The following is a 23,474-nucleotide window of genomic DNA, read 5'->3' as shown; positions in this document are numbered from 1 at the left end:
TGCCCCAAGGACCACAGGTGTGCCTGGTTTGGGAATGGGGACACAGAATATCCCAAGTAGTCAGAGAAGCTGTGTAGAACTGTTAATATTCTCCTGCTTTCCTGACACTTTAACTTGCTTGGATTACAACACTGAATTACTGACTGCCAATTTTTTGACATCGCCACCTGACACACTGTTCATATGTAGAACTCCCCTTCAGCCCACAGCCCCACTATCTCAGGTATCCGCTCCCCAAAACAATGCCAAAATCCACAAGAATGGACTCATCTCCCTTCTCGACTCTCCCTCTGAGGCCTGGCCCATGAAAATTCCTGACAGGCTATTTAGTGGAGTGTCTTGTTACTCTTGTTCCTCATGGTCTGCTCACGAGAAGCTATTCCTTTTAACAATCTCTCTACCTGTGCTGTAATCATACCTTTGTTTTGATGTGCGCACAAGCTCTGTGTGGCCTGGATCCACCCAAGGACTGCAGGAAAATCACATTCCAGATTCCACACAGGAGTTTAGCCCTCTCCATAATATTTCTGGTTCTGATCTAACTGAGACTGGTATTACAGCACTGTAACTCCATCAACTTCAGCTGAAAGTGTCTGCTCATGCCAAATCTGATTTGGTCTGCACTGAAACAAAAACAAATCAACAAACAAGCTTAGAGTGAGAAATACAGAGTCAGGCTTCCAGAGTTCTTTGTAGCTGATCCCAGCCCTATCCTTGGTCATTTGTGTGCCTCCCTTTCCCCTGTAAAATGAGGATATTGACATTTCCCAGTTCATAAAATGAGGTATTTACATCATCATTTGTGAAGAGGTGTACTTGTTGTACTTCACCTGGAATACGTAAAGTGCTATATGACACTGATTTATGCCAGCCCGTGAGAGATCACAATCAGGCTTTCCTATTATTTTTCTGAATGACGAATACACTACATGGAAAAATGCCTGATATAATGATGGCTCAAGATTAGTGATGCAGGTTGGTTTATTTAAAGCAGTAACATCAAAGCAAAAGGTCTGCTGATTCAGCTCATAAAAATCATTGATGCATAAAACCAACAATAATATCAAGAAAGAAAAGGGGAATGGAGGATTGGGAGAACAGAATAAGAAAAGGCAACCCAAACCCATCATAAGTGCACACAAGACAGACAGTCTAACTCTTTCAAGAAGCATTTGCAAATACCCTTGTGCTTAGTGGGGAGAAAGTCTATGTGAAAAATCTACGGTAACTGGAGGGACATGATATTAAGAAAAAGCATCTCTCTTCCATTTATCTGCTTTGATTGAAGCTTCTGGTCCAGCCAGCAGCTTGGGAATGTCTTCATTTACAATATTCCTTCCTGAAATCTGAAAGCAAATTGAAAGGAGGTCAGTACTTGACGAGGTATTTCAAACCATCCAAAGCAGCACACTGTAATATGGACTTAGCTATACAGTGACAAGTGACCATTTGCAGTCCACCGTGTCCCCAATATCCTCTTCATAAAGCCCACAGTGAGATACACTGTGTATAAACTATTGCACAGATCATCTCTGCAGAATGTAGGCAAAAATATCATGAGAACTCCATCAAGAACAGCAGGTCTACAGCAATTCATGGACTCTCCAGACCATTCCCTTCTTGATATAATTTCATTCACTTTTATTACATTCTAAATTCAATATGAAAAGAGTCATCAAATCTACCAACTTCTTACAAGCACTGCTTGACATAAGTGTGACTCTACAAACTGAGGCGTAGTACTCAGGATTAATACTGGATAAGCAAAAGGAGATTCAGCCCCTAGGGAGGGAGAGCTGTTTGCTTTTGTTGGATGAAGTAAGTGACTGCCCATTACCCATAAATTAATTCAACTCAAAACACTCTCTTCTGCACAGTGTTTTCTTCTCAAACACCATGCCAGGACATTTTTGAGATACATCTCCCTCTGAGGTTACAGTACAGAATGCACTATTCCAGCCCTGCGAGGCATTCTTTTTCCAATAAAGAAAAATTCTATTTGTGCCATGCCAGAAGTTTTTAAAAGCCTAATCACTGCTTGCATCTTGTGGCTCCATGATGAAAGGATAGAAAGGGAACTAGCTTCTCATTCCTGCTGTCATTTGTCATGATGTTTATCATTCCTCATACAGCTGTGGCTTGGTCAGCTCACTGCTTCTTCCCTCCTCCCTCCTTCAACCCATCAGAAGGTTCCTACAGCCACCAATTAGGGTGAAGCAAGTCGTTATTACCTTTGTCTAAATCAATGTTCTTTGCTGGGAAGCTTCTGGCTTGCTCAGCCTTCTCCTTCAGGATGTTGTTTTTGTAATCTGTGTGAGGAAGGAGTATAATTCAGACAGCCATTAGAACATTAAAAGAAAACAAAGCTTTACAGGCAAGGTGGACATGTGATTCGTCCATCCTTGGAAGTACTGTAGGCTTGGCATCTCCAGATCTCTGGGAGTAACTCATGGAGTTACTCAGCCACTCAGCAGGAAAAGGAAAGCTGCTACAACTTAATTTTTGCCCCTGGCCCTAATCAGTTATGCATACTTCAGTTTCCTGCTCCTCATAGGTACCAGCATGTAACAAAAAGCTCTGGATTATCTATGCAAAGCTCACCTGAAGGTGACTGATGCAGTTATTCAAAGAATTTGCTCACAGGGGAGCTCTCCTGAGACACATCGAGACGAATTCGTACTTGCTGCTGTCCTGGTCTGCAACCCACCCTCTGCAATTCCTTTGTTCTTTACTTCAGATTCTGTATCTATCTACCTCTTGGTTACTGGGGCCCTCACAGCAATTCTGTAACTTGGGACCTAAAGTTTGTCAGCTTGTTCTTTTAAAGGTTGTACATTTACTGGGGGTGCACAGAGAAAAAAAAGGGACAGACTCAATTGCTTCCTGGTTTATCGACGTGTTCACGGACATACAACAAGTTGCAGCAGGTATGAACCTGGCATCATGGCAAGTCTTCAGGAATCTCAGGGTAGTGCAGAAAAGAGGATCAAATTTGCTTTACAGACAATCCACTCCAAGTCCAAGCAAGAAGACATCTCTCATCAATCACTGACACAATAAACTCAACGCTGCACCTTCAAGCTCTAGTAAGGAGCAGCATCCATCTTCAGGAATGTCGTAAGTTCCCTCAGTCCCACATATCCCAGCAAAAATACTTTCACAGATCACCAGTGAGATTAGTTTCCTTCCCCTCTTTTCAGTATGTTTCACGTTACCATGAGTTCCAGTGTTTTTTGTACTTTCTGTCTTTTGTATTCTAGGACCCTTGTTGCAAATTTTCTTCCTATCATGTTCCCCACGTTTATTTGTCCTAATTGCTATCACAGATCTTGATAGAAGGCTCAACTGTTCACTAAATTATTTGACATCCAGGGAGGATGAAATTGTAGAAAGTTAAACCAAACTGGCTTCAATAGAAGGTGAAGGCCATGAACTGAGCTAACTCATGACTTCTCTTTATCCCCAACTCAGTCAATGACAGTTCATACCCACTTTCAAAAGAGAAAATAAGGTCAGTAGTTAGTACTAAAGACTGTTGATCTAATTTTTTTTCTCCAGATCACTCACTTTGAGCTAGTTTTTATTTACTGCAGAATGATGATATTCATATTGACAAATGCTTTTAGTTTCTTGGACAGGAGATTGTAGAGAACTGCCTTATTGATCCTCTTCCCTACACAAACTGCTTAAAGTTGAGGAATCCTCCTCCCTCGATGCTGTCTTGATCTCATTCCACGTTGTTTTGCACTCACTTGAATTTGGCTTTCAGGTGCATGTCAAAGAACCCCCAAAACTCCAGGTAAAACAAAAGACGCGGTGCCCCATTACTGACCAACCTCATCAATCAGCCTCTAGTTAAAAGTCAGGACTGCACCCTCCACCTGCAGTCCCCCTGCTTGCACTGGCTTGTGGGTTGAGATTCTCAAAGCTGCCATTTAAAATCAGGAGGTTAAGTCACTTCAAAACAGGCATCTAAATGCCATTAGAAAGTCTTCAGTTATAATGAGTTTTGACCTGGTTTGGAGAATGGTTGCTAGTTGATGCATACCCAGCCTGATGTCTTCACTTTTGTATTGAGTCAGATCTGTTGTGTCGACTGTAAATTCTTTAAGATTTACATCCTTCCTGAAAAAGGAATAACAATGAAAAATGGTATTGTCACATCCTTTAATAACTGGCTCCTTTCACACTTTTTCACAATAGCTCTTCTAATGCTACTTTAAAGAATTCAATTTACAGTGTTTATTTGCTATATAGCTGGAAAAAAGTTGAAAAAAATCCATAGAAGATTTCATTCTCTATTAAGTACTGGTGATTTTCACAGCAATCCTTACAGAATCCTTTCCAGTTTCTACAAAGCTTCCCTGGAGAAAGCATGACAGATGGATAACAGCATTGGCAGCCATTGTACATGGGTACTTTTCCTGTCTTTGCCCCTAAGCTATCAAACAGATTTCAGAAGGTCATACTGCTTACTAGCGAATCCAGTTCTCCTCTCTCTTCCTTTTACTGTCTTTCCTATTAACAACTTGAGATCTCTGGCTAGCTGGCTCTTTTTTCCCCATGTGTTTGTCCAGAGCTTAGAACAATGGGGAGCCAATCTGTACTGGAACTTCCCCATCTCTTCCACTTTAATAATATATAATAAAACATAAAGGAACCCAGCTACACAATCTTGGCCCCATCTCACAGTAGGGTTTACAGCGGATCTGTGCGTTACCCCTTTACCACTAACTCCTAATGACATCTCACAGAAACATGATCTGTGAATCAGTTCCCGAAGTATAACAAGAGGAAATGCAATTGCCAAATCAGCCCTACAAACCATTCTCTCCTTCCATACTTTGACAGCATGGAAGTTGCTCCCTGGTACGCAATCATTATGCAAGTGTATATTCCTGGGAACATTACACTAATAATGACCTGAGTGTAAAGCTGCAAAAGAATTGGTGGAAAGCAAGGAATAAACTCTATCAAACAGCCTATGCGTTACATGGCTGCACTCATACTAACCAGATCCTCAGCTGTTTTAGGCTCTTAATGACAGCTGAGGGTTGGGGCCCCTAAGTTCATTTTTATGCAATCTAATCCTAGATAAGAGACCCTGTAATTGTACTTACTCTCCGTATTTCTTCACATTGTATTCATAACCTAAACAGGGAAAAGAAACAGAATGAGCAGTCATATCCAGTCCAACCAACCCCTCCCAGATAACAGTGATAACAATAACACCTAGTACTTATTCACAGTGCTCCTTATTTGTGATGCTTACAATGGTCACTTTCACAAGCCCTCCAATACACAAGAATTCATGTGTGTTCCACTGCCACAGGGAGCTTCCCTTTCCTTTACTCACCAGATTTCCAGTGGTCTTCCCAGATCTATGGATGAGCAGCCATGAGAAACTATAGCCATCGCCATATTTCATTTCTTTCCACCTCCCATTTATTACAAAAACATTAACCACACCTGCCATCTCTTGTGTGCTGGTGCTGCACTCGTCCATCCCCTGCTTATTGCTTAGGCCTGCATCCATCACATGCTACAGATGCTGGTTTTCATCAGCCTCCCACATGCCAGGTATCTAACTACACTCCTGTCTCATCCCACTCTGCGAGGAGGGATGATTTCAGGCTCCTCTTTTCTATTCAAAGGTCAGGGCCAGGAGCCTGCCCCCTCTGCAGTTGCAAAGTGACTCCACCTAAGTCAGTGGAGATAGCCCCATTTTGTGTTGGTGCTAATCCCCTGACACGTAAATAAGGATGAATGTGGTACTGCAAAGAACACACCAGAAGACAGGCATTCCCTGGTATTTGCTTTTTGTGTTGCATCCAAAACTATTTGTGTGGAAGTCACCAAAAGATCTCACTGTCCATCTATCTAATTACACACAGAGAATCACCCAGCACGGGGAGTCCAGCAAGGACTTAGACATCTTAGTTCTTAATGGATGCATGTGGGCCTTCTGCTCTAAATAAATTCCACTTGTAAAGAGCAACTACCTAGCAGTTCTAATTTTCTTGTCCCTTACAACAGAGCAACTCAGCAAATCAAGACCTGGAAATTTTTACACCACACTAATGAATCTCTCTTGGCATCGGCACCTGCAAAGGTTCCCCACTGCGTAGGTTGCCGGTTTTCCAGAAGAGGATCGCTGCCTTCAGCATCGTGCTTTACAGTAATTATTTGCAGAATCAGCTCTGCTGTCATGGGATATCCCTATAAGCACTATAGGGCTGGTCTTTTCTAGCACTTACCTCTCTGCCGGCGCTTGCGGGTGACGAGGACAACAATGATGAGGAGGACAATGAAAAGCAGGAGAGTTGCCAGGATGTAGCCCAGCTGCTGGAAGAAGTGTACCCGGCTCTCAGGGATGATGACATTTATTACATTGTGGCCCCTGACAACATTTGGATCTGATGATAGAGGAAAACAGGCTGATAATTGAATTGGCATCCAAAGCAAAGCACGTTCACACGTGGGCCCAGATGTGGACCCAAAAAGCATGTTCAGTGAGAAACTCTTCTAAACTGCATGAAGTAAAGGGCAAATGGCTGCCTAATATACAACATACTGCACCTCTGTCAGATGGAAGATGCCTGTGCTCTTCACAAGACCATTATACTTCCCAGGAGCATGAAATATTAACAGTGACTGTCACGCATTCCCTTCCTGATGCCTGGCTATCAGTGTGTTCTTGTTTATTGCAAAGAAGTCCAGAAAGAAGCCACGGTAGACAGCCCCAAGTCTTTCTGCAGGGTAACACAACCCTCCTCTGGGTCCCTTACAACACACGTACCACGTTGCTTCGGCTCCAGACAGCTGAAGTATGAAGCAGCCCCTCCCTGCCAAGGGTTATAATTTACAGAGTGGGAGGAATTTTCAATGCCAAAGAATGAGTTTCCTTTTAAATAAAATAAAAATCAATAAAATAAATAAAATGAAAACCCACAAAGAAAAGCCAAGATTCCATTCCATTTGCGGGTGCAGCAGCATTTCAGTTCCGCAGCACAGGGAAGGGTAACTCAAAACTTTTACGTGGAACATTTTTGCAGATCTCAAATAAATAGGTCAATGTTTTACACATATAAAGAGGAAGCGACTTCTCTGCTTGCAATAGTCAGAGGAGTGGACAAATCCAGCACAGGCACAGACAGCAAAGCTGTAAGACACACTGTGCTGGGAGAGGCTTTTCTCTTCAAAACAGAGCTGGAAGTGACACCTTGTCCCCCTAACAGGGAACATTCGGAGGGCACCTGGCAAGAAGCAGTATGGAGTTCTGGCTTATCATTCTCTTGGGAGTTTAACCCTGTAAATTAGTCAGAAGGAATAAGGGGAAAGATGAGGGAAAATATCCCAAAAGCCACAGTACCATTTAACAGAAGCATTCTAGTGTGAGAAACGTTGCTGGGTTTGGAACTGCTGGCAAAGCGACTGGTTCCAGTTTGTCGGGTAGTTTGTTTCCAGCATTTCAAAACACCAACCCACCAACAATAAAATCAAGTAAGATGATAGTGGATTGAAATAAACACTTTGAAACCAGAGATGATCGTTTGCTAACGCTAACAGGAGTCCTAGAAAATCGAGAGGTTTTAGCATATGCTGTGTTCTGGTAGTCCAGCCCTCCACTCTAGCAACACTCTACTTTTTACTGGCATTGCTAGATGCCGTGTGCTTGCTGGCTATAGCGCTGAAAACTAGCACGTGTCTTTAACCACTACTAAGCTAAAAAATACCAAACCAAAAATCCCACTTGCAAAGCTGCAAACAGTATACGTGACAGTTCTACTTCAGCAAATCTTTGGATCATGAAAGGCTTCTTCAGCAGCTGCCATAATGAGATGGTAGCCACTAGAGCAGCTGTCGAGCCAGAAGTCAGCAAACATAAATGCATTCTATTCCTGGCTTTTTGCTTTCCCACAGTACTGCAAGATAGGGTAGGAGCCGAGTTTAACTTTAGTCAACGTTGGAGAGTTCACTGTAACAACAAACAGTGGAAACAGATTCAATAACTTTGGGCCTCCTTGGCTTATTCAGTCAAATAAAACTAAAAATACTTATCATACTAGTGTTTTGACAAAGCATCACTGGTGGACTTCAAAGTGCATCACCAGGAAGGCAGTAGAATATATCCCATTTTACAATTGGGGAAACTGAGGCAGACAGTAACTCAGTCATACCCAGTAGATGAATGTCAGCGCCTAGAATAGTATTACCAAGGTAATACAGACTCTCCTCTTCATCCCAGTGTTATAGCAGAATTTCAGCTGAGGTGACAAAGGTTTATTCTGTAACCAAGATCTGATCTTTCAGCGCATCTCAATATGGCATGCCCATCTGCCTCCAATTCACTCACGTGAACTCATTTAACTACTGGAAAATAAGTTCTAATGGTGGTGGTGGAGAGGGAGTTAGAACAGAGGTGTCTTTACATTACTTTACCAAAGCATCAAGGGTCAGATTCTTCTGCTGGGAAAAACGGAGAGCTCTCTATGAAGAGAGCTCACAAATGCTGGCTATGTGGCCCATTTTCTTTTCAAGGCTAGCAAAGGATTGAGAATAGTTTAGCAATAAGCATGAGACACAACAGATGTCATTCTTCAATCACTTGCTCCAAAGCAAATGCAGAGTAAAAATGCACTGAATTAGTAGACGTACACCACATTTATACTGCTGAGACTGAGAGCAAAACTGAGGCTCATGCTTATATTCGAAACAGGATGAAGTTTCCTGGCTGGAAATGGCTCCGGGCCTTGGAGCTATGCCAGAAACTATAGCTGCTTGCTGAAAAAGCTCACTGTTTTGCTTTTGTTATCTCCTCATGTTTCATTTTAGCTTTATGTTATATCCCCAGAAGAGTTCTATACAGTTTTTCGTGGAATGGGGCAGTATCTCAGCTTTTGCTGTTGTACACAAATAGGGCACGTCTGAGCAGGCTCCTCATCAGCAGTGGGTTTGAAAAAGGCACTCCGGATGTCTCAGCTTCTTTCACATTCCCATCGACTCAGCACATTTTTGTGTGTGGTGCTCTCAGACCAGCTGAGCGTTCACTGCCCATTGGGGACAAAACTCTTCTAAGGCTGTTCTTTTTGACAGTGGAAATGGCTTTTCTCAGGAAGGCAAGTTCCTCCAGCACTGAGGGTACTACTGCCAAACTAAAAGAGCCCTGGCAGGTTAAATTACTTGTAAGTTCTGTCTAACTTCTGAGCGGTAGGTAACTATTCAGCAACAACCAGGACAACGTCCAGGAAAGAGAGGTATGAATTGCTGGGTGGGCAACTCTGAAAACAAGACCTAGTTTCCATCTGCACGATGTGATCTGGATAGGGCTCAAGGGCAGCAAAAGGGCTGCCGGCATGGAGACTTGTATTTTTATGTCCCGACTTCCATGTCAGCTCACCACCAACAGCCACCTCTCTTTAGTACCGCCTGGGTTTTCTGGACACCAGCCTGAGTCCCACGGGGGAGGTTTAGGTTTCTGTGACTTGAAAAAGCCAATTGCTAGAGAAGAATAGACCTATTTAAAAATGTATGAAGGATGTCAAAATTCTGTATTAAGCAGCCAATAAATATTAAACCACAATGAATATTTTAAAATGTTAATAAGGAACTATACCCAAAAGACTTTAAAAAAAAAATTCAACTTGGAATTTTTATTTTATTTTTCTGCCTGAACGAAGCATGACGGTTTTGAGTTTGGACAGGCTGTCAGATGATAGCTCACTGCAGTGGAAAATGTGAAAATTGGTTTAAGACAGAAAAAGAAAAGCTGAAGGGTGGAGGAAAATTCCTGGTGCTCGATTTTGCACAGTTTGGCATCTTGCACAGCCTAAACCCCTGTGCAAAGGGGAGAGAAACATTTATGATCTACACTGGTGAGAATAGTGGCATGTTGTAACAGCAAAGGCAGAGCAGAATCAACCCCCGCCTCACACCTTCTCCCGTTCCATAAAAGCAATCAGGAAAGGGAGCCTGTTAGAAAAACAGCTTGTTTGCCTTAGGGCATGTCAGCATTGCAGAGCAGAACAAGCTGCAGAATTGCCCTGGAGCAAAGAAAACAGAAGCTGGACATGATGTCACTACAACACTGCAAGCAGGGTAATTAACCCTGATGGGTGGGACACTCTACTTGTGGTGCAGCACAGTCTTAAAGCAGCTCTACAGAATCCTCACTAGTATCGCTACGCGTGCAGCTTCAGGTATGCCAATGTAATGGAAACGGCTCAGAAACAGACAGATCCATACACTAGAGCCATATACTAGCAGCAAGGGAGGCAAGACCTCACCTACTCTTCTAACCCTAAGGGCAGGAATAGCTGTCGGCTCAACTGTGAGAAACCTTCATAGAGGAAACGTCAGTGTTGCTCTAAGTGGCACCTTCACTTCAGTGGTGTCCATGGTACTTCTGCAGGGCACAGGCTTGCCTTGCCTTGACACGCTTCCTCCTGCTGGCACTAAGTGATCCCTGCAGACCACTGTGGAGGAACATGAAAGGCAAGGACAGTTTGGCATTTAGAGCAAAGGCCTCCTTGAGGTGATGATGGGGAGTAACTTGTTATGTTCCTGTCCTGTGGCTTACTGAGCTCTTTAGAGCTCAGAGTTGCAACTGTAGATACTTATCTCTTCCTCAATCAGGAGAACCACTTCCAGAGGCCACTTACCTATGGCTGGGGCAATGTTGTGAGTTGTAAGGTTCACCACCTTCTTCTCTCTCACTGGCTCCGTCACAAAGACTTGGTAGATCCTGCGCTCATGCAGACCACAGTAGTGATGGTGCAGGTGGCAGGAGTAAGTGCCTTCATCTGCGCTTTCCAGCTCTGAAATCCGCAGGGAAAAGTCACCCAGGGCAAAAGCTGTGTCAGTGATGTTCATCTTCTGACGAATGAAGAGAGGTCCGTAAGAGCGGCGCTCTCCAGAGGCGTACAGATCAATGAGGCGGTCAGCCCGGTCATGAGGAACCCCCGGGGGCTGCCTGTCCCAGTGGACTACTTGTTGTTCCTCTTCACTGTGCCGTTCGGTCCAGATGTGGTTACGGTTCACACAGGGGAGCATCACTGTGCTGCCTTCTAGGGCAAGAATCACAGGCTTTTCCCCATCCCAGTACTGCTTGGCATCCTCAGCTGTGGAGACAATACAAGTTGTGCAACCTTGGTATGTGCATCTTTACACACTTGTCCTATTCTTAATGACACCCAGCCACACATAAGATTGCTCTTAGACCCTGCAATCCTATAAAACATCCCCTCCAAGGATCCTGAAGTGCCACACAGACAGTGTGCCTTGTTCACACTTACTTCATTTAAAGAAATGCACCTTTTATCTTCTACATCCTAGGTCACTGCATTAAGCAAGACCACTTTCTCTTCCTTATAACTGAGAGTTAATCTTTTGCTTCAGAAAGCAGGAAGTATATCCTCTCTACAGACTAAGAATGGAACGAGAATAACAGATTTCATCTTCAATATGCTGTATCCCAATTCTCCAAGCAGGAAATGCTTTCCTACCCACAAATGCCCTAATTACTGGAGGAGTTCAAGAACCACTGTTTTGTATTTTGTTCTTGAAAAGGAGTAACAAAAGAACCAAAACACAGATGAGCAGATTGGGGCTCACAGGCCTGCTCGGGTTTTTTTATTGCACAGAAGCTGTGAGAACAGCAGCAGAAGAGATGCACTTCTCTACTATCCCATCAGCCCTTCAACAGCTTCCCAGCACAATCAGCCCCAGCAGCTCCACTTGTGCATTATACAAAGGTTGATTTAAATGACACAGTAGTGATGCATGGGTGGCACACACTGCAGTTGCCAAGATCCCTTACAAGCTTGCTTTTAGAGCTGGAGTTAAGGTGTGGTAACTTGAGGAGGCTTTTTAACTACAGACTTTTCAGGGTTAGCTCACCAACCAATGTACAAGGCAGATCTTTGTGGCTAACCTGACAGATGATGGATTGTTACTAGGGATGTTCTACTGCTGGAGCAGTAACAGGACAGTTAGCTCATTGGGCTGCCTAAAGTAAACATTTAACTTAACAGGCTCCATGCATTGTTTGGCACATGCCAAGAAAGGAGAGAGATTCATCAATATACACATTGAATAAAATTTCTGAAACTCATGGAATCTGATCGCAAACGGCATAGTGAGCACCACTGACTCCGATGCTTTCCAAGCCTCTTGTGGCATCTGTGCCCTGAACCTGCAACTGAGAAGGCATGGGCAAAACCTTGCATCCACACCACTCTTCTCTGACACTAGCAGAACAGCATGCAAGGCCTAACGTGAATCAGCAGACAAGCCCCACCAACAGAGTCCTGGTGGCCGCTGGACTCCAGTTGCCAGACCAGGTCCCTTGCAGAAAGGAACACCAAGCTGTCTGCCACACCTACCTGTCTTGGTGATAGCTAGTTGGATTTTCACAGTTTCGTATAAGTGGCAGTAGTGGTGGTGAAGATTACAAGAATACGTGCCTTCATCACTCTCTGCAACATCTAGTACAACAGAGAAGAGAGGGGAAGTTGAATGTTTTATACTGAGGCAATGATTACTTTTGTCATTGTTACTGTTTCCCAAATGCTTGTATGGATGCAAAAGGGCCTTTATATAACTTAGTTCTAACCCATCCTTATCACCAGGGTGGGCTAAACAGAGAAGAATCATCTCACCTAATATAATAATTTGTTCAGTATATTTGCTTGTGTGGAACATATTTGTATTAAGAGATGGAAAGAGAAAGCTGATTTAAGTTTAGCTAAGAGCAGACATAGGAAGAATGACAATCTTGGCTTTATAATTCAGGAACCAAAATAGTCAAAGGTCCACAAGAAGCCCAAGTGACTTTCAGGCAATGAGTTGTTACCAATCCTCTCTTAAAATGAGACTGTTTCAAAGGGAAATAAAACACTATTGCCAGTACTTCAGAGAACCTCATTGACCTCATTAGACTGATATTTATTTATTTATAGAAAATGTTCTGTAAAATAGCCACTTTCACTGAAAAACACAAAGTTAATTTAGTCATGAATCCTCCATTCTGCAGATAGCATAGGGAGAAAAGATGCTGTTTAGTTACCTTTGATCACCAAGGAGAAGTTGCCATCTGTAAATGCATTCTGGGGCATGAATATCCTCCCTTGGTTGTAGGAGCTGTATACACGCTGATCTCCAGCAGAGTACATGTCACATAGCCTCTCCATCTTGTTATCTCCATAGTAGTTGCTGTACAGATCCCAGTGGACTACACGCTGGCGGTCATTCAGACGATCCTGGGTCCACACCATGCGGTAACTCTTGCAGGGCAGAACAGCCTGTGACCCCAATGTAGCACTGATATTTAACACTGACACTACAACACTGTCTGGGTTTGAGGCGTCAGCTGGGACTGAGAGCCAAGAGCAAAGAACAAAAAAACAGAGTTACCAGATTAATGGCATGTGAAGAAGACACTAGAGTAGGACTCAGACCAGTCCTAGAATCTCTGCCCACCTTCTACCCAAAACAAAGTAACTTTCAAGACCAACACAGAGCGCTCTCATGAAGAAATACAATAGAAAGCCACTTACGAACACTGATTTCATTCAGTGAAAGCAATGTCTATGATGTCTGTTAACAGGATTGGAGATTTGAGCTGTCCTACCTACCCTTCCTAATCCTAACTCCCAGTTTAATCAAAGTTTACAGATACTAGTTCATGGGATGCATGGTTCATGCCTATGGAAGTCAGCAGTGAAACCCCCATTGCATGTCATAGAATCAGGGTTCCTCTCATTTCTTCTCATGATCACAAAACCAGGCAGATTACAAAGGTGTCACTCACCTGAATATAAATAAACAGAACCTGTCAAAGAAGAAGAAAAAAAAGACTGTTACTGACAACAAAAGAAAAAAAACCCAACTACAAATACACTCATAGTCAGCAGCCACCTCCTCTGTTATTATTCCATCTATTCCTCCCTTTTCTGTTAATATACTTATTTAACATGTGTATTGTGGTTAAGCCCAGAGGCTCAGACCTTGGTTGGTCCATGCTGCAGCAGATCCTGTACACTCAGAGCAAAAGACAGTGCCTGACCCAACAAACTTAAGAGCAATGTGGGATATACTTAGCCTGCAACTGAATTTCATACAGCCCATGTCTTTATTTCATACCATCTATAGCCACAGAGTTTTTTCCACCATGCTATTCAAACATTACACCAAAGGTATCTGTCAATGCGTCACCCACCAAAACTATGTGAAAGGCCTCTTCTGCCCAAGGGGAAACTATTTAACAAAAGTTGGTTAAGACAAAAACAAGAACCCAAGGCGGCAGGAGCGGGCAGGGGGAAGGGAGGCACCAGTATTATCTTACGATCTGGTATTGGTTCTGCATAATGACAAGGCACCAGCAGAAACAGTAGACAAAGAACAGTTCATATAATCATAGAATAGTTTGGGCTGGAAGAGACCTTTAAAGTCATCTAGTCCACCCCCCCTGCAATGAACAGGGACATCTTCAACTAGATCAGGCTGCTCAGAGCCCCGTCCAACCTGACCTTGAATGTTTCCAGGTATGGGGCACCTACCACCTCTCTGGGCAACCTGTGCCAGTGTTTCACCACCCTCATTGTAAAAAATTTCTTCCATTTACCTAGCCTGAATCTATCTTCTTTTAGTTTAAAACCATTACCCCTTGTCCTATTGCAACAGGTCCTACCAAAAAGTTTCTCCCCATCTTTCTTATAAGCCTCCTTTAAGTATTGAAAGGCCACGATAAGGTCTCCCCAGAGCCTTCTCTTCTCTAGGCTGGACAACCCCACCTCTCCTCAGCCTTTCCTTATAGGAGAGGTGTTCCATCCCTTTGATCATTTTTGTGGTGCTCCTCTGGACCCGCTCCAACAGGTCCTTGTCTTTCCTGTACTGAGGACTCCAGAGCTGGACACAGTACTCCAGGTGGGGTCTCACCAGAGCGGAGTAGAGGGGTACTACCCAGATGTGACCAGTTAAAACCATGTTCATTTTTGTGCTGTTTGACCATTGTGAAATGAATGTGACAGTTTCATTTCCATCTCTTCCCCAGCAGACACCCACATCTCAGTCAACTTTCTCTGCTAAGGCAAAGGCCTGAATAGACTTGGAGACAGAGCTGATCCCAGCTCATTCGCTGGGGGCTAGAACTGCCCAAGTACAGGGATGTGGATCCAGACTGCTGATGCGCTAGATTGAGGGCCAAAAGATAACTTTCATCTCCAAGACTCCAAACCAAACTCCTATAAAATTGATGGTGGGATTAATGCATTGAGGGAATTCTGTAACTGCAGTATGCTGAATCCACCTGTCAAATGAGGAGTGATATGACTTGGCTGTTTTGCTTTACACTCACGACACGCACTGTTGTCAGCACTCTGCTGGGCAAACACATCCTCGTTTTGGGAGCGTGCCCCCCCGATCTCTCCTGTTCACATTCCTGGTCTGCACAGTTAACACTGTAATGCTCTGGACGCAACTGCAACTCCCTCCAACTCATGTGACTCAGATCTATGCAGGAAGAACTTTGCAAGACATGAACTAATGCCTTTGTTTCTGCATTTCTCTGGTCCAGTCCCTCCTGCTTTTTGTGTAGGAGGGGGCTAGGAGGTCTCCTGGCATCATGCTTTGAGAGTACGATTCAGATTCCCAACACAATGACATCATTCATCTCTCTAACCAGTCAAGCCCAACTGGGTTCCAGCAAGATCATTAGATGTTTTGTCCTGCTAATGTCATAGGCACAATGTCCTCCAGACAAAGGCTGTATTTTTTTTCAGCCCTGGAATTTATGCACGTCAAAAGAGAATAAATTAACTCCAGACTGGGCCTATTTTAACGTACCCCCAGTGCATGGGCTGAGAATAAACTCTGTTTCCTTTCATTTTCCTATCACAAACACTGGGCAGTGACACCAGAGAACAAAAATGAGCAGCGCCGTCTGTTGAACTGCCAGTTCAAAGACACTCCAAATGTAAGTTATTTTTTCTACTTTTATAATCTCAGCACCACAAAGAAAAAAAAAATCTAGGACGAAGTCTAGGATGGATATAAGAAAGAGACTTCATACACAAGACAATTCCATCATTTGATGGTCTCTCCTATTAGGCTGCAAAATGCCTGATGGTAAAATATGATAAGCTGCTAGCCTCTGTCTCTGGAAGCCAGGACTTAAGATTCAGCTTAGAACAACAAAGGAATGATACAAAGCTCTTTTATAGCACCAAATCGGCTTTCTGCAGGAGAAAGTCTCACTTGCAACAGGACAACCAGCTCTCTGCACAACAGCATCCACTTGTACCAGTGTGACAAAGCAATGCCCACGTGTCTGAATTGGTGGTTTGCCCTGTGGCAAGGGAACAACACAGTATCACAACACGAACAGCGACTTGTGTGCTAGGGAGTGGTGTCTATGAGCTGGCTGGCTGCATAGCCAGTGCTTCCAGAGTCTTACATTACTGCTCATTAACAGCAAATTGATTTTGGTGCTGCAGAAACATCCTCTCCTGGCTCAACAAGAGGAATGCATTTACTTTTCTCCTTCCCTCTTGCAAGTTAATATAAAAACCATTGAGCCCAAATGCAGCATCATAAATCTAACAACCGACAAAAGTATCCACCGAAGCCTTCCAATACGCTCTGCTCAGCAGCCTGTCGCAGCCCTAAACTAACAATAGCACTAACCCCTGGTTTTGTATCTTTTAGCTGGTCCTACTGCCATGGTGAGGACCACCCAGGTCCTAACTCTCTATCCCACCCACAGCAGCCTTTTGCCAGGCTAGGCTGCTGCTGGAGCCCCGTCAGCCAGCTACATGCGTTTCTCCAGCACGCTTCCAAACACAACTCTGTGAAACAAGGAAGCGGTGAAGTTGTCTGTAATGTAACAGCTTTCAGATAAGAAAAGCTTGTCTTGTGGGTTTTGACAGCTTCTTCTTCCCTCCGCTCTTAAAGTTTCTGCTAGCAGCTCCCTAAGAAGCAGGGCAGGAGCACTCTCGCTTACTTCATAATTATACTCCAGGGTCTTTCTAGGTCTGCCCCTCAGTGACCAGGAGATGTTGCTTCCTGTTGGGAAAAAGGGATGTGTTGATGCCTTGCCTGCATTTTACCATACTGCTATTTTGACTCGCTGAGTGTTGCCACGCAAAGCTGAACTGCCCAGGGTTACAGTGACATTACGCGCTAGAACAAAACCCATGCAAAACGAAGTTAAGTATTGTGTTGGAGTTCAGCACAGAGACGAGACGTGGAAGAGAAAGTGTTTTTCACTGCATGTCTGCGCACACTCACGTGCACACGCAGAGATTCTGGACAGAAGCTTCAGGTCTGAAGCCCGCCCTAGGGTATCATTCATAGTCTCAGACAAAGCGGTAGGTGCGAATATCAAAAAGACAGCGGCATAGCAGCCAATAAGCAAAGTTCTAGAAGGGAAAGAAAAGACAAGTCTTTACAAGAGGCATGGGAACTCCACAAGACAAAGAAGGAAGAACTGATTGTTCTGATTCCCCAGCAATGCTGGAAATCTGCACACATGTATCAGGTCACGGATAAGACTCAAACTTATTGACATGGCTGTAAATGAGATCACTTAGAAATCTAAGGAATCTGGAATGTCTCTGATCTCTTGTATGCCTGGAGAAAATGGAATTTAAAACAACTGACCTTCAATAACCTGAACATAGAGCAGTAGTTAAAGAAGGAATAAGCCTTTTTCTCTTTTCAGTCTCCTCCCTCTGCTATGAGACCTCACTGTGCTATGTGAGACAAGCAGAGCAAACAAGACATGTCCCCCAGCCATGCTTTTTAAAGTTATTGTTTGTATAACACAATAGCTACTGAACAAAGGCAGACATATCCACAACCCAGTAAAGTTGACAGCTTATGAACTACAGGATTGGGGTAAACTGGAAGCAGTTATTTTGATGAGTCACACTTCCCAACCTGCAACTATAAAATCAGGGAGTATTTATGCACCTAATAAAAGCTCAGACTTTTGTAATCACGGGACTCCAGGACCTGGCGCTTCAAAAACACCAAATACCTTAATAGTTGTAAACACAGAAGTCACTGTAGCTTCTCATTTTAAAATTTCAAATACCATATGATGGATAATCACTTTGTCCTCTCTGTGTGAGGTAGTCACAAAAAAACAACAAAAAGACATCTATATGCTGTCCTCTGACATGTTCTGTGCAGACTCAGCATGCCTCTCAGCAGGATCCCAGAGGTGTTCTGCTGGTCCCACAATATAGGAAGAGGAAAGCAGCCTGCAGAAGTGTTTCCTAATCCCTTGTAAAAGGCAGAGCCAGCTCTTACTTCTTGAATCCCATCCACTTTTCAAGTAAAGAATTAAGCCACAAAAACTGCAGGCAAACTAGAAGTAAAAGCCTTAGGCTCTGAAAGACATCGTACATACTCAGAGGTCTCTAGGCAGTGTCCTTGGAGCAGTTCAAACAGAAAACTGTCCCTTGAGTCTTGCCTGAATGATACCACCGCTTCTCTCCTCCTGGAGATAGCTGCTGGCAGAGGGTCTGCTTCACAAGTAGATGCATGTGTTAATGAAACCACCAAGTTCCTGCCTCATACTGGAGGATGAAAGACTACCAGAGCAGAAAAGGAAACTGCAAACACCATCAGTGGTAGCCTGAGTGCCAAGTGGCATACACACTCCATGGGACATGACAATACCAGCTCCCCCTGCAGTGTTTCTGCTGAAATCGGGAAGAGCCTTGCCATTGATGTCAGCAGAGCGAAGATAAGCTGCCTGGAACAGTGCCTTACAAAGCAACAAGCACCACTGAAGTCCAGACTGTAGTGGTGGGCAGGAAAGAAAACAAACTAAGAAGCCACTGGAGAACCGAGTGTCATAACCCACCAGGTGTGCGGGTTGAAACAGCAGTCTGCGAGATTGACACTCCGCTTGCCTAAGTAAGCTCAGCTCATTATTCCTTTGCAGACCTTCTCTAGTGTCTCCTGGTCTGCCTCAGCTTCTTTTTTCTTTTGGAAATGGAAGCGACATCCCCTTTACGTTAGGGGCACAGAGGGGTGGTCGAGTCCTAGAGAAAGGACATGTTCTTCATGAAATCTGTATGTGTCACATTCCTTATCTCTCCCATAAATCCCATTGTCTATGCAGGGGATTTAATGGTCTCTGTAGAGCCATCACACAGTTATTGCAAAAACAGCAGCCTGTGCTACCAAGCTATTTCCAAATACTTTTGGAGAATGGCAGTGGCTCCATCCTGACTCTCTAGGGAGCTGAGCCAGCGTCTAAGAGGCCATAATGGCTTAGGATGCAGTAACATCAAGGTAACAGCTACACAAATGAGCTCAGCTCTCTTCTGATAGCCACTTTTTAAAAACCCACTGACCAGTAACCAGGAATAACATCTGGGCCCATCTCGAAGAGGCAAAGGAGGGAGATAGTGAGCAATACAGTTCCACCCAGACATCGCCCATTCACCACCTGCCCCTGCTGCCTAGGACTGCAAGACTAAGCTTTCCAGTAGAACAATTTTCTAAGTCTCTATGTCTGTTTATTTTTAAAGGCTTCCTGCGACAACTTTCTCAACAGCAGTTCTTCTGCTTTCAAAAAGGACGTCAGGACTGGAGAGCCCTTAACTCCCCCCTTGGAAGAGTCCCAACAATTCCAACACCTCACCTACCTCTGCAGGTAGGAACATGCCCATGAATCGGCAAAAAGCAAGAATGTGCTGCCTCGGCAGAAAGGAAAAAGCCCTCTGTCTGTACAAGAAACCAGTCGCCATCTTGGCCACTGCACAATCGGGACCCCTCACAGATCTGCCCTAACTTTCTCACAAGACAGTTCAGATATTAGCTCAGCTTTATAAACCCTTCTCTGCTTTGTGCACTTCATGTTGGCTCTAGGCCCACAGAATAGTTTGTAGAGCCATTCCAAACACAGTGCTGTTCCTCCCTGCGAGACATTAACGCTTGAGGGTGTGGTTGCTCTCAAGAAGGGATCATCTCTGCAATATGGAGCGGCACAGATTTCCTCCCTTCTCGTCTCCGCTCATTATGTTATAACCTGATTTGGGTGGGGATAGCACGACTCAAGCAGCAGGGCTGCCTGGCGTAGGGACGGTTATCTCTCCAAAATACGCCTGAAAAAAGTCTGTCGGAGATCACCCGTCCTCAGGTGGGATACTGTTGCTTCTGCACAGCTCCTCCACTGCTCTACAGCAACCCAACCTGCTATTCCTGCCCTGGGTGCTCCCCAAGCTCTGCCAACACGCTAAACCACAGCGGGACTGGTTGGTGCTTCTGAAATACAATATGTGGCCTCTCCTCCTTCTCCAGGCTTAACCCACCCCCCCACACTAGTTTTCTGAGGCACTTTAACCCTTCTGTCCCTATGACTGATCCCATATGTCGCCAATTCCTAAACCTTGCCTTGAGGCATTGCAAAACTGGGGATGATGTGATGACACGGAAACTACGATAATTAAGGACCAAACTGAGGACTCTTCAGCTTACTCCATCTACATACTGAGGAATTCTGAGAGGCTCAGGTGGCTAGCCACAGCCTTTCATTAACAGGGCTGTGAAGATCAGGGGAGACGCCGGTCCCCAAAAAACTCGTGCTCCTCACTTCCTACTGTCAGCACCCTGATGAAGTCTCTCCACACTGTTCTTAGAGCAGTAATTGGTCCTTGCTCACAGGTGCCTTCCTTAGAGCCCAAAGTGCTGCAAGTGTGGATTTGCTGGGGTTTTGCAATTAATCCTCAAATCTCCTCCTGCCATCCAAGCCTTACTGGGGTTTCTCTGTTTAGCTTGCGGCCAGGCTCTCAGGACCCTGAATCTGCTTTCAGCTCTTACAGAAAACTCTGTGATTAAGGAAAAGGTACAAGCCATTCTGTTATTGTAAGCTCATCAGACTTGTCCTCATCCCTTTCTTGCACCTTACCCAAAAGTGAATCCCTATGTCTCTGTTTTTATGCTGACAGGAAAAAAAACCACACAAAAAAACCACAGAACAAAAAAACACTTTAATTTTTTCCTCCGTCCTGAACACTCACACACACACACACATACCAGCTGTTTCTGCCTCTTCAAAAGTGTAAAATAACTTTGGATCATGTAAATCTAACTATGCAAGCTTTACTGTAGTCACATTCAAGCTTATTGTTTTTGAATTTGCTGATCGAGATAACTGATAGGAAAAAATAGATTGCACAAACATGCTGAATAGAGTACCGCTTAAACAACCTCAAACATTTCTCCATTCTCTCCCCTTTCCTCTCCAAAAAGCATGAGAAATCCTCCCGTCACAGACGAAAACACAGCTAACTTAGGAATCTGAGCAAAATCTTACAAAGATAACAGTTCAAAATCTTCTAGCTAACCTCCAGCCCCGTCCTCTGCAGTTGAAATAAAAACAAGTAACATCATGCCGATCAGCTAGGAGCTTACTTTGCTGAAGCAAAATCTGCCACAGAAGGAGTTTTGCTAGTTGCTCCATTTCTTCAGCTTCTCCGTGTTTTCGTCTCTCTTGAAAAACAAGTTGAAGACTTTTTTTTTTAACTTTTTTTTTTTTTTTGGTAACTGGAAAACACTATGACCTCATCAATTTACATCCAGAAAGCTGTGGACAGCAGCTCATATTCTGCAGAATTACTCCACCTACAACTTCCAATTCCCCACCTCCCCACTCTGCTCTCCCCCTACACTCACACTCCACCTCCTTCCTTTCCCTAACGCTTTCTGCACAATTACTATGAACACCCACTCTTCTCTTTCCCCTCCCTCTGGGACCTTCTGATCTGCCCCTGACTTTGATGTAAAAGTTTCATCTGGTAAAGTTGGTCCCATACAGCTCCGGGCTCGCGAAACAATCTTTCTCCCTCCCCCTAGGGATGGAACTAATTTTCCTTGTGCTTTACTTGATCCAGCTGTTCCTTCCTTTGTTTGACACTCATCCAGCTGTCTGCTCGAGACTGGATTTATTCTGTTGCCTTCAGTGGTTTTTTGATCTTTGTCTCCTCATATGGTTTTACTTCAAGGTCAAGTCTCCAAAGACAACCTAGAAAACAATATTTACTCTGTCCTGCAATTTGTAAGCAAGGGCTTAATAGCAGCTATCTTAGCAAAAGGATAATAATGACAAAGACTGAATATGTGGGAGCTTAGGGCAGTGCAGGCAAAAGAGCCTAGAATGCAACTAAAAGCCCCAGAATACTGCAATGTGGGGAACAGGTTTCCCTATCACAGAGGCCAGAACACAGAAAACTGGGTCAGATTTAGAACTTCTGCTTTCAGCCCTTCATACAAGAACTGAACTATGCTAGCAGTTGCTTGACTGGCACCAAGACAAACAGCCAACACATTGCAGTAACCTTAACCACAGAAGACCTGATGCGCTGCTCCTCTTCTCCTTCACGTACTCATGAGATAATACCAGCCCTGACAGCAGTGCCAAGAGACAGCAACAGCGTCAAGCAATGACTGAATTTTCAGCAGTCTTTGCTCAAGGGAAAGACTGTTAAATTACATTAACCAGTTCCTAAAGCCTGTACTGATGTATTTAAGTGTGTTTATATAACCCACTTCACTGTGCCCCACAATGATTAGGATAACGCAGTTACTGAAAACAATCAATGACAAACAGCAGAGAAAGAAGCAGTAAATTCTTAAACTCCAAACACTGCTTTACAAAAGAAAATCTACATACACCCTTTATGTGTATATACTCACAGACCAATTAAAGTTCAGATCACCTTAGTTTGCATCTGCAGACCAGAGAGAGTAATTTTTTCAGTTTAGGGGATTACTTCTTTAGATGCTGCGGGATGTTCAGAGGGGACAGACTCCTTAAAATGGCAGGGCTAACCAAGCACGGAATGAAATCATGCCCTCATGCCACCATTTAAACAGTTGAAAAATTATCAGCCTAACCTGAAGAGGGCAGCAACCTTCACAGGTAGTGGGAACAGCTTAATCAGGCTGCTGGCTGAACCATTTAGAACAGGCCCTAAACTGGTTTAAGTTGGTCTCCTCTGCTGACTCTGTAAGTGTTAAGACATTTCTCTTCCACATCAGTCCAAGTCTGAGCTCTGAAAAAAAGCAAGTAATTCTCAGTGGAAAATTTTATTTTATTTTCAAGCAGGACAAGATGGTAAAAGACACTGAGTCACAGTATTCAACACCCTGTTCCATAAAGAGCCTTCGGATGTGGGTACGAACGGTGTAAATGTTGCTTTAGACTTGGAATATGGCTCCATCTGAATCTGGCCTTCTGTAGGCCTAACAACCTAATCCATGTAGGGGATTGAATAAGAAAGGAGTCTTTTAATACAAGACTTGCAGGAAAATTACAGGAGTATAAAGTCAGGAAACAGTGTAGCCGCTGCTAGTATACGTTAAAAAATAAAATACGGTAAAGCTTTCTGTTTGCTTGCATTCTGTTGTTAGATTATTGTTGTTTATGGTTAACAGTGTTTAGTGGATTTAACAATACA

General features: G+C 43.9%; 1 protein-coding gene across 2 annotated transcripts in view; it reads right to left on the bottom strand.

Moving 5' to 3' along the window:
- Window positions 1-963: 963 nt before the first annotated feature.
- Window positions 964-23,474, bottom strand: part of MXRA8 (matrix remodeling associated 8) — a 41,873-nt gene continuing 19,362 nt past the window's right edge. The window contains exons 1-10 of one of the 2 annotated variants that reach the window (XM_030017683.2): window positions 21,430-21,835; window positions 13,811-13,831; window positions 13,067-13,375; window positions 12,384-12,485; window positions 10,662-11,120; window positions 6,258-6,416; window positions 5,121-5,151; window positions 4,049-4,125; window positions 2,232-2,309; window positions 964-1,346 (exon numbers count right to left, since the gene is read on the bottom strand). In XM_030017683.2, coding sequence (XP_029873543.1) covers window positions 1,321-1,346; window positions 2,232-2,309; window positions 4,049-4,125; window positions 5,121-5,151; window positions 6,258-6,416; window positions 10,662-11,120; window positions 12,384-12,485; window positions 13,067-13,375; window positions 13,811-13,831; window positions 21,430-21,478 — 1,311 coding nt within the window. In that variant the 5' untranslated portion in view covers window positions 21,479-21,835 and the 3' untranslated portion in view covers window positions 964-1,320. Of the gene's footprint in view, window positions 1,347-2,231; window positions 2,310-4,048; window positions 4,126-5,120; window positions 5,152-6,257; window positions 6,417-10,661; window positions 11,121-12,383; window positions 12,486-13,066; window positions 13,376-13,810; window positions 13,832-21,429; window positions 21,836-23,474 lie in introns of those variants that run through there. The other variant, XM_030017682.1, reaches the window with a different exon arrangement.

Source organism: Aquila chrysaetos, chromosome 6, assembly GCF_900496995.4.
Source record: "Aquila chrysaetos chrysaetos chromosome 6, bAquChr1.4, whole genome shotgun sequence".
Lineage (NCBI taxonomy): Eukaryota > Metazoa > Chordata > Aves > Accipitriformes > Accipitridae > Aquila > Aquila chrysaetos.
The sequence above is the reverse complement of the archived record's forward strand: the minus strand, read 5'-3'. Positions and strand labels throughout refer to the sequence as shown.